Source organism: Drosophila subpulchrella, unplaced genomic scaffold (genome assembly GCF_014743375.2).
Source record: "Drosophila subpulchrella strain 33 F10 #4 breed RU33 unplaced genomic scaffold, RU_Dsub_v1.1 Primary Assembly Seq37, whole genome shotgun sequence".
Taxonomy (NCBI): Eukaryota; Metazoa; Arthropoda; class Insecta; order Diptera; family Drosophilidae; genus Drosophila; species Drosophila subpulchrella.
The window spans coordinates 1,289,287-1,301,321 of NW_023665590.1; the positions used below are offsets into that span (position 1 = coordinate 1,289,287).

The 12,035-nt window shown below is 35.6% G+C and overlaps 1 protein-coding gene across 7 annotated transcripts in view; it reads right to left on the reverse strand.

Moving 5' to 3' along the window:
* LOC119561792 (DEAD-box helicase Dbp80) overlaps positions 1–11,422 on the reverse strand; it is a 140,464-nt gene extending 129,042 nt beyond the window's left edge. For 6 of the 7 annotated variants that reach the window (XM_037875272.1, XM_037875271.1, XM_037875275.1 and 3 more), the window contains exons 1-2: positions 11,296–11,422; positions 11,140–11,240 (exon numbers count right to left, since the gene is read on the reverse strand). In XM_037875272.1, coding sequence (XP_037731200.1) covers positions 11,140–11,240; positions 11,296–11,343 — 149 coding nt within the window. In that variant the 5' untranslated portion in view covers positions 11,344–11,422. Of the gene's footprint in view, positions 1–11,139; positions 11,241–11,295 lie in introns of those variants that run through there. The other variant, XM_037875276.1, reaches the window with a different exon arrangement.
* Between the last annotated feature and the right edge of the window lie 613 nt (positions 11,423–12,035).

The window sequence follows — 12,035 nt, forward strand, 5'->3', positions numbered from 1 at the left end:
CGATCTCATTGGCATCGAAGAAGACACTGCTGACGTGCAGTTTTCTAAATTTGACCAATAGTGTAGGGTAAGGTATTATTTAGTTTTCTTCGAACGTTGATTGACGGAAACTGACTTCCGCGAACCCGAGGATTGACTTTTTTTTACATACCCAAAGTCAATAACATATCCTGCTCATAGCGAGACCTTAACGAGATGTACATAAGGAAGTCCAATTTCAAACGAATATATTTACGTATCTGCTTAAAGTTGAACTTAAAGACGGTGAATACGGTTGGGGGTTTCTCATTTCAATTTGTTACTCCGGTAGGCCCCAACATCGTCCTCTGAATCACCGGGATTTAGAAGGGACAAAAAACTAATTTTTGTTGTGCAACGCCAGATAGAAGCCCAGTTTCCTTTTTGCAACTCCAGGTATGGCGACGGTGACGGTGCCGGGCATGTGACACAATCAGAGTTGGTAACAAAATTAGCTTCAACTGACAAATCGCCATATAATGCAGCGGCACGCTTCCTCTGCTTGCGAACATGTCCTATTGGTAAAAAGGGATCCAAAGCTGGGATTGGATCCCGATGCTGGGATCGGATCCCGATGCTGGGTCGGTTACAGGCCAAAAGATACGTTGGGATCTGCCGATATAAAATTGGCTTCCACGGGTTAAGGTCCGGATGTAACGTCTGCACTACAGTCATCTACTGCATACGAAGATTTCTTCCTAGTAGTCAAAAGGTCTAGAACCAAGTTTCGGGCTCCAAATTTAGATTCCGAACTTTGGAACCGAGCAAACTAGACCTTGCGTCTGGTCAATACGGACTAGTGCTTCAGATCGGAGTATGGCAACGAGGGCAAGTCCAATCCAAGTCCAAGAATCTATACGGTCCGCAAGCATGTCGGCTCTGTGCCCGAGCACATCACAATTAAAGTGAGCAATATTGTGACATAGCCAGCTACCAATTGAGTAGTTTGCCAATTGAAAGACAAGGTTTGATAGTGAATTGCGTATATGAACACATAGATTAACAGAGTAGAAGTAGAAAGCGAAGCAAGCTTTGGTTTCTGTGCCAGTATTAATAACGCCGAATTTTCCAAGCCATTCCGATTCAGCGCGACGCCTCCACAATCGGAGTGCTTGTTATTTTAAAAAGACGAGGAAGGCGGTGAGCTCCCTCCTTATCGGAAACAAGTCGGTGATGTTAAATGAAGCCCAGCAGCTACTAAACTAGAGCGCTATGCCGCTCTGAGTTTGAGCAAATTTCGACCATATGCCGAATTGATTACAGATCATTCAAGTCTTAAATGGCTCGTGGAACAATTAGATTTATCAGCCTTTGATTTCCATATTGAGCATAAAAGGGGGTACTAAATGTAGTGCCAGACGCGGTCTCAGGAACTCATATTAAAGTATGTAATTACAGCAGATAAGGCAGAAATACAAATAGACCTTGAACTACACGCGTTCAAGTCCACGGATTTTCAGGAACTAGTTCTGGCAGTGGACAAGTACCGCAGATACCTATGAACGCGTATAAAAGTAAAGGGTTCCGATCGGGAGAACTGATAAGCGAAAACCGAATGTGGGTTGTAAATGTATGCAAAGTCAGCAAAACAGCCAACAAAACGAACAGACCATTAATGGATAAGCAACGGATCCACGAACGGGCACGGACTTTTACTCTCCACAAGCAAATGCAGATGAAAAGCTAAACCGATCTGTACTGCCGATGCTCAGGGTCACTACTGAGAAAGACCAGTAGCATTGGAATTCAAACTTTAGTTTAATAGCGGGTACGCTTAGAAGTGGCTATCACGAGGTTTTGAGGCTGTGATGAGATCATAAGGTGCCTCTAAGGTATTGCAGCAGGATATTAAGCACTGCAAACAAGATATAATGAATCCGGAGGTGGAATAAGTATTAATTACTTGGAGTATACCACGCCAAAGACCTTTTTGCTTTTTGATAGTCCAGTCAAAATAAAGGCCTTGGTCAGCACGGACGATAAAATGGATGCAAGAACTTATATTTCAAAACAAGAGAAAATCGTGCCTGAGCGAAGCAGGGTTGCGAATAAAGGAGAGCCCAGCCCAACAATGGAGTGGTCCAACTAGGAGTTAGAAGACCCATTCTGTCCCGCAGGCAGCCTATACATTCTTTTCAAAATGTATATTAGCTAGTTCTCTGTAAAACCGGCGACCCAAAAAATAATGTTGATGCCAGCATTTTTTACGTGTAAGTCAAAATAACGCAAAAGCATGATTTTAGGGTTGTCGGATTTGGGTTTGCCACCTTATAAATAGTCATTGTTTTTTGGACGAAAACCTTTGAGATACTACAACATTTGAATGAATCAATCGATTTTTTGTAAGATACATTCCAAATTTAAAAATATTAACCGTATAAATTTGTTTAGCAATAAAACGAATTTCGGTTTTTATACATATATTTTTTAAAGGGATATCCGTACTCAGGAAAAGCAACATCTGACCATTCAACATTCATGACCAGCACACAACAAATCAAGCAGATTTAAAGTTACCAGGCATGTCAACGCATGACTCGACGGCTCACTAACTAACTGTATCAATCGACTGCACGCGTACTGTTAGCATAATCAAAACTCACCGCCATACTCTTGAATACAACGTATTTGTTATCCAAGTAGTATAGAAGCATGTATATATATAAGAACAAATCAGTTATCAACGCAACTTGTAACTCCGACGTTTTACTTATACCTACGGTAACAGTGCTCGTAATACTACACTGTCTAAACTAGCAGCTAACCTACGTTAGCTCTACCTGAGCGCACTTCCCATCGTTTCTATTTTCGGGACGCGATCATCCTGCCATCAAAGCGTTCCCGTGCCCTGGACAAGTGCTTACTACCCAGTTGTCCCGCGGCGTGACCCAGAAGTGCATACTGCGGTTAAACACAACAAGTTTTGTATAAAAACTGATTTTATTTTACTAAGTCTTTGCTTAGGAAACGAACATGAGATTCTTATTATATACTTATATTCGGTCTACGCAAAGACCACAACTGTTTTGCTTTAGCTGAAGCCTCATCCACGGACTCCTGCGAAGCGACCTTTTGTGCAGTGTGAGAACTATCTTTATGGTCAGACTCCAGTGGCCGTACTTAAGATTACAATTGCTTAGCATTGCACCTTTATAGGGTTGGAGTTAAAAGTCGTTATTAACGGCTCTAGATAGATTTATATATTGACACAAGCTCGTAAAGTCTTAAATTTATGACAATTAGTGCTCTTCTTGCAGATTCTAGAGATTCGTGCGCAGCGCAAGCCTATTTCAGCAGGGTGCCAAGGGTTTAACGCCCAAAATTGTGGCTACCGATGTTTAAACGCTAGAGTACTGTTTTTATGTATTGGTTTCGTCAATACCTATCGATTGACCAAGTCAAAATTGCTACGCCCACTCTTGCCCGAAAGCATCCGTGTGAACGTTGAGATCTCGAAAACTATAAAAGTTACAAATTTGGGAATAAACATGAAGATACTAGAGATTCCTACGCAGCGCAGGTGTGTTTCAGCAAAGTGTCAATTGTCAAATATATATTCGTCCGATAAATGCGAAACTTTAGATAAAACTATTTGCATTTATCTCCAAAAACAACAAAATTAAGCTCATCATTTCTGTGGCAGCTTTATATCTATGATATTTTTAACCTATCCGCGGGAGTTTCACATGCTATGTACTTTGATGTTTTAAAAAATAAGGGAGTTATTATTTTTTAAAAAATTATAATCATCCCAAGTATCAATTTTCTTTATTGCAAATAAAAACAAGAGAACGGTAAAGACGACTGCCTCGACTATCATATACTCGATTCTCAGCTCAATTAACTTAAGCCAGCTGTTAAAAAATATTACTTTTGTTGATTTTATTTGTTTACAGCACTAAATTGTCCGAATTTGCTTGAAAAAATCAATAAATCAGTTCTGCTCAACTTTTTTAAGCTTTTGGAGCGTAACTGCAGTTTAGCTTCCAAGTTCTGAAAGTACTCATCGAATCTGACTCATTTGGCCATCCTCCAGGTTAAAGGTTAAAAAGATATTTAGTAAAAATTGGCTTTATCTTAAGGCAATTTTCTGTCCATGTCTTAAAGATTAATATGGGTAAAGATTACATAAAGATTAAAAATGCAATACAAAGTTTTTTTTAAATATCTTCCTTCGGGAAATAAGCTTTAAAATTTCGGAAATACACCAAATTATATTTAATGTATTTAGGTATCACTTTCTATATTTCCATTGCCATTTTGAGTCTACCGATTGATATTCACTGTTCTAAAACAAATTATTTATATTTTGTGCTTCTCTGTATTTGGCAATATCACTGAGGACCCATTACTAAAGTTCGAATGGTCTTAAGAGATATTGCCATTATAAAGATTAACACCAAATCGTTAAGTCGCGTTTGGATATCGCGAGCTAGGACAGACGATCGACAAATAAAGTCTGACTCGTTTCGATGGATTTTTTAAAATTCAAAATGCGGTTACAATACACTGTAGTATGTTCACATATCGAATGCACACTGTACTTAGTGTTACGCATTAATATTATTACAAGCACATTGTAGCACTTGGCCACAATATGTTTACACAAATCCAAGTCCCAAACAGTTCTTCAAGTGCCCGGTAATATGATCGCCGTTGAATGCACTGGGACTGGGCAGTGCTGAGTCTGCATATTTGACATGAGCGACCGCTCTGTCACCATGTGAACGTGCTACTAATATATACGTCTATACATAAGCATTGAACGCTGCTCTGCCGGCGTCTCTGGCGGCGCAGCTACACTCTCACTAGCTGTATGAAGAATTTTAATACAGTTAAGAATTATTTAATAAAGAGAACTGTAACGAAAAGGTTGGCCTACACAAATTATTTGGACAACATTTACAACACTGTGTTATCGGGGTTTTTTAATACCAAAAAAATTACAAGAAGTTCCTATCGGTTTGGTTGATTTTGCTTATTAGAACTGACATACGTCTGTGTTGCTCGAAAAAAAAATTGTTCAAATTAATGAGCCGAACAATGCCGTGGAATAACCGCATAATTCAAAATAAATATACATTTTACACTTTTATCCACTGGCTTTGTCGTCATTGACGATTTTCTTGCTAGATACAATGGTAGGGTCATTACTTAATAAATAATGGTCCAATTTTAACAATTTTTAGCAATTCAAAAAGGAATCCCAAGAGAAGTGGATATATTCAAGCAGCAAAGCGACTTTTTCTGAGATTACACTTTTGGCCATAGCTTCTTAGTGAATGCTCTTATTTGAATTAAAAGATAGGTAAAAAATACCCTTCAGTTCCAAAAAAAAAAGTTTCACTTGTGAACCCCGTGGGACATGTCCTCTTGCACAAGTGACGCTCCATATAGAAAATTGTATAGGATGTCCGAATTTTCACGAGTGAAAATTCAAATGAATTTCAAATGAATTGTTCCTTATAATCATTTTTCGGATGGCTTGTCACATGCCGGTGACACGTCCCAAGTGAAATCACTTATGAAAATCATAATTTGTCCTATGAGTTTTCACTTATGAAATCACTTGCAAGTGACACGTCCCAAGTGAAATCACTTATGAAATTCAGAATTTTTCCCATGAGTTTTCACTTATAAAAATATAGAATTTTTAATACATACAATTTTAATTACATTTTAATTCATTTTAATTAAATCGTATTATTCAGACTTTCAATAAGGGGACAATTATTGTTAGTATTTCTGTTTTGTTAGTTTGTTTTTCACGTTCGCCTTTCTTAAACATTTGTCCGGGTCCTCGAAGTCCTTGGTTCCTGATAAAATGTATGGGCATATGATTAAAAAATGTATTTTACTTGTTTATTTGTATATTTAACTTTTAGGGCTGTGTATAAACCCTTTGCGGAATTTTTTTTTTTTGGCACAAAACATTTCATTATCCACTTTTGGCTAACGGAACCTATTGAATACCTTTAAAATTTACGTACTTTAAACTAACATCAATGCACAACATCTTAAACTTAATGTAGCACTTACCTGACTTTATTATATTAACTAAACGATTAAAGTAACTCTGCTGCGCACAATTAAAATGGATGCTTCTCTTTTAATCACTCAAACAGAATGCACCAAGTCTTCTTCTCACCCCTTTTCTTGTTTTCTTTTTTTTCTCTTCGCTGTTGGCGCGTGCCACTGCACCTATACCCTTTCTAAGGCGAAAAATATCCGACTATTTAATTTTTACTTCTTGAATAAAAAATACAATATGAATTTTTTAAAAATATTAATACTAAAATGTTTTAAATATTTAAATAAATTTTAACGGACTAAATTTCTATAAGTAAACTAAAAAATAATATTGTAATAAAAATGTATAATAAGTAAACATTACATTATAAGTAAATTCAATTTACTTATTTTTACTATATAATTTACTTTTATAAAACAATATTAGTTGTTTTTTTTTCGATATACAATAATGCTTCTAATATATTAGGGCATTCACATGTCGCTGTTCCACTAAAATTTTTCCTCCGAAATATTAGTCGCTAGCCAAACATAACGGAGAGACGCAAAAAATAAATAACGGACCGGCCGTAATTTGTCTCTGCGAGCGCGAAGTGCAGGCATATTATAAGACAAGAAAGAGAGGGAAATCTCCGAATATCTGCCTCTCTTTTTTGCACGACCGTTTTCGTAGGCAGTCTTCTACGCTGCGCCGACTGCTCTGCTGACGTCAACAGCGGAACAGCGTTTTAGGCACAAAAAAAAAAGCAAAAAAGCTTTTTGCTTTGAGCCATGTCACCGCGTCCATATCTATATCATATTAGATATACATATATTAATATGTATTTATAAACAACAAAATATCTCATTGATGTGGGCAATAGGCAGCTTTTATCGTTTTGCGGGTTTTTGGGCGTGAAAAACTTGTGTTTATGGCAATTGATAGGTATAAACAAAAGCAATACACATTTCTGTTAAAATGTTGATGTTAGCATTAAAACTGGGCACCACAGTTTTTGGCTTTGTGGGCATTAATTTTTTGGTCAATCGATAGGTATTGACGAAAGCAATACATTTCATGTAAAATTTTTGTTTTTGGAGTTTTATGGGCTTGGGCGTCTGCTGAAACAAACTAGCTTTGCGTAGGAATCTTTAGAATCTGCAGGCTTAATACAAACGTAGCTTTTGTAGTGTTATAAAATTCAACAAAATTATTTTGGATAAATGGAATATTTAACAATCCAATTAATTTTGTTTCATTGAATTATCTCTTAAAACTACATTTTTAATATTAAAAGAACAAAAAATTTTTTTTTGCTTAACAAGGTTGGCACACTTGTCTTTTTAATAACTATTTCGTTAAGACTAAGTACAATTTTTTTTGCAGCTAGAAAAAAACAATTGATTTGTTAGGTTAAATTACTGAATCCTTTAGTGACTTAAAATGATTATTAGTCTCATGAGAAGGTAAAAAGGACCCAAAATCCATTTGGGATACTTAGAACCCGTTTTTCGATCAATAAATGATTATATTCTTGACCTTTATAACACCAGTTTACAAAAAAAAATTGATGAAATACGCACTTCAGGAAACCTTTGTTTTCCGGTAAGATACATCTCCCTGATTAAGAAAAGGGCATTTAAAATTTTTTCTATGGTACCAATTTTTTTTAAAGTGTAAAAAACGTTTTTCGCACTTTTTTATTTTCTAACTTGAGTTGTGATAAACCGAATTCGGTCATTAAAGACTCATTTTACAGGTAATGGAATGCCCTTTCTTTCACACATCATTGAGTTCCATTCATTAGTTTAGAAGCTACACTTCGTCAAAGTTGAAAAAGTTGGAAAAAATGCAAAAACACTGGCATAAATTGCTTCTTTAAAAATACACGCCTAAAAACCGAAATTAGTTTTATGTTGTTTTCTTAAAGGCTGAACTTTAACGGAGAATATAAGCCATTGATCACGACAATCCGTTGGTAAATCGATTTTTTACAGATTTTTAAACGTATATACCCAAGTTCAGTGTTCGGGAGCAGCGGCCGTTAAACATTATTTTAAATTTTCAGTGTTGGGGAACGTAAGATTTTGGTGCAAGTAGTTATTCCTAACGTCAGTTTCTTTGCTAATAGTGCTGGGCAAGCTAAAAAGTATGCGATTGCAGTTACAAGGAAATCATTTTCATATATTTTTAGCAAGGAAATAGCAAGGAAACTGACATGCACTACAACTTGCACCAAATTCTTACGTTCCCCAACACTGAAAATTTAAAATAATGTTTAACGGCCGCTGCTCCCGATTTACCAACGGATTGTCGTGATCAATGGCTTATATTCTCCGTTAAAGTTCAGCCTTTAAGAAAACAACATAAAACTAATTTCGGTTTTTAGGCGTGTATTTTTAAAGAAGCAATTTATGCCAGCGTTTTTGCATTTTTTCCAACTTTTTCAACTTTGACGAAGTGTAGCTTCTAAACTAAAGAATGGAAATCAATGATGTGTATAAGAAAGTTAAAGCAAAGACCATAGAATAACAAGATGCGTAACAGCCATATAACGGAATGTACGGCAAAATTTTTGGTGTGGATTTTCGATGTGGATTTTGGATTTTGCTAGTGTGCGTTGTCCGTGTAAAGCTCTTTGGTGGTGTTGGTGAATCATTTCGTGTGGTCTGCTGCAATAAGGGCTCAATGTCGCATTTGACTAACGCAAGGTGTCAAAGTCCTGTAGGCCAGGGGTCTAGTCGCTCAACCACGGGAATTGCAGGTTGGAGTTCAACTCCGACTGGGGGCAACTTTTTTATTTTTATGCAACCGGTCTTTTATTTAAACAATTAAATTAAATTAAACCTCAAGCCGATATTTTGTAGGTTATATTGCTAAGGAATCAAACAACTGCAAAAGATGTGAAGCGATTATTTTAAAACAGGGAGAAATGTTAAGTTCGGCTTCCGAAATTTTTGTTGCAGAAAAAAATTTCTGTAACGATTCGGACTTTGGAAAGTTAAGTGCTCCTTCAGATATATTTTTTAATGTATGTAAAATACATATCAACGTTTATTTTTAACAATAAAAAACAAGAACCCATTAAACAGTTTATAATGGGTAAATGTGTACCGTGTACTGGAGAAAGCGATTTTTCATCGTGGTTTGATGAAAATGATGAGTGCTATTCACATAAAATGCTTATGTTAGATAAATTGATTAGAGTTTTGCTGTATAAACATTGTAAGTGGCAAGACTCCCCAGACAAATGTAAAACTAGCAATAAGCTAAATATACTTCGTCATAAATAAATAAATATCTGGGGATCTTTGAACAGTAAAGCTCAAATCTATTTATTGAACATTTGCATTTTATATGGAAAGCACTCACCATATTCATCAAAATATAATGAAAAATCCTTTTCTCGAGTACACATTACGCTTTGATTCAAAGTGAATTGCTCATTGTGTTCATGTTTTTATTGTTATTAGATATTTTTTTAAGACCTTTGATATGTAATTTACACAAAATAAAATATATCTATAGGAGCGATAAATTCCTAAAGTCCCAGTTGGTACATCTAAATAACATAAAAAAACTTTAAAAAAAGTAAGAAAAACTAAAAAAAAAAAACAAAAAATAAATAAAAAAAACTAAAAACTATATCAAAAATATTTAAAAAAAAATTGTCAGAAAAGTACAGCAAAAAAAAATATTAAAATAAAAAAAAATATTGAAAAAAATTAAGTTGAATTCAGCCTCAGAGTGGACTCGAACATGGAACCCAAATCCATTATCCACGGGTTACCAACATACGCAGAGCGCCACAGCCCGCTTATAATCCGCATGAGCAATGCGTTTTTAAGATCGATTCCTTTTCGTCAACATAATTCAAGAATCGACAATTGAGACAACAATTGAATTTTGACTTTTTCACAGCGCGAAGCGTCGTGAGCGAGATAGCAAGAGAGAGGGAGAGAGAAGGAAGCAAAGCAACGGCATTCTAAAAATAGATTCCTATACGTGTAAGGGTTGCTTTGCAAAAATTAGGCCGCCTGTGTACATTTTTTTACTTCTAGTTACGCATCTTGTTATTCTATGGTCTTTGGTTAAAGGGCATTCCATTACCTGTAAAATGAGTCTTTAATGACCGAATTCGGTTTATCACAACTCTAGTTAGAAAATAAAAAAGTGCGAAAAACGTTTTTAACACTTTAAAAAAAATTGGTACCATAGAAAAAATTTTAAATGCCCTTTTCTTAATCAGGGAGATGTATCTTACCGGAAAACAAAGGTTTCCTGAAGTGCGTATTTCATCAATTTTTTTTTGTAAACTGGTGTAATCAGTTGGTTTGTTATAGCTGCAAAAAACTTGAACTTAGCACTTGGCATGGCCTTTCGGAAGCCTACTGGGTAAATAACCTTGCCAGAGACCTTCTTATCCTAACGTGTCAGTCAGTTATCAGTGCTGAGTAGATCATTATTATCATTATCCTTTTTATCCAAAGCTTAGTATCGTTCTATGTGCTTTGCACTTTTGCAAAGTTAGAATCCTTTAGAACGTAATAAAAGGCTCCCAACGATAAAATCGCCTTCAGGGCACCCATTCACAAATGTTAGTATACAACTGACCCTGATCTTGAAAATAAATTATTATTTTTCGCTGAGATAAAGGAATTTATTTTTTTAGTTTTATATAAAACCACTTCTAATGTAATTTAAGGTACTAAATCGATTTTATGATACTAGTTTAGCATTATACCACTTAAGATATAGACACAAAGCGGACTTGGCAAAAAAAAAGCAACCAAATCGGTTAAGTTTAACGAAAAAGTTATTAAAAAGACAAGTGTGCCAAGACTTTTGGTTCAGCAAAATCTGCTAATTTTTTGGTTTCTTAATTTTGAAAATTTAGTTTAAAGAAATAAATAAATAAAACAAGATTAATTGGATTGTTAAATATTTCATTTATCCAAAATAGTTTTGTTGAATTTTATTACACATTTGTAAAGGTAGAAAAGCGCTCTTGGAGTTCAAGTTGCTAAGCGTGCCAACGCTTACATATGTAGGTTCGGCACTGTTCATTGTACATTCATTGATTAAATCATGTTATTTTAATTCTTACTTACTCAGCCACGTCGGGTTCGCCTTCCTCGCCACTCCTTGGAACCAGTAAACTACTTTCTGATTTGATTTCCTGACTACCTGACTCAATGTTGAGCTGGTCAACCTATAACCAATATAAGTTTATTATATATATAATTCTTTAGGAATAAATATAGTACCAGCTTAGAGACTTCCTGGTCTTCTGCTTTTTTAGCCCAATCACCCATATTATGCCGATTAAAACAAAACACTGCCAAATATATAAACTCATTAACCGGCTTGAAGTGGGACCATTTAGACTTTCGGGAAAAAACCCAATGGAAGTAATAATTGTATCGATATATCGAAAAAGTGTAACCTCAGTTCCTAATACCCAGAACCCAGCAATTGATATCATCTTGAAAATAAATTTTGCTATACTCATTTTTAAGGAATTGATTAACCCTCAGTTTATGTCCTTCTTGGCAGGACCTGTCACCTGTTGTACCAAATCGAACATTATTTATCTAAAGAAAGAGCCATTTGAAGGGGCATGCATGTTTCTTCCAAAATATATATAGTCAAAGAATGCGAGGAAGGTGTTATAAATGCATAAATGGGTCCGAACGATTCTAACTTATGTATGAAAATTCTCACGGTGTTACTGTTGACCCAAGATAGTCCCTATTCAATTTTCTCTACGCTTGCCTCAATGGAAATCTCATCATTAATGAATTTGCTAATAGCCATGAAAGAATCATTTGGCGCTGAAAGTTGAGCTTAAGTTGTTCCTAATATTTTTTGAACAACTGAATTTCCACAGAAATCCGCTTAAAGTCGCTGTTGCAGGGGTTATAAAAGACGCGATGTGCTTCATGTTATAGCCTTGTCACACTAGGTCGAGTTACATGTCAAGTGAGCCACTAACCCGATCACTTTA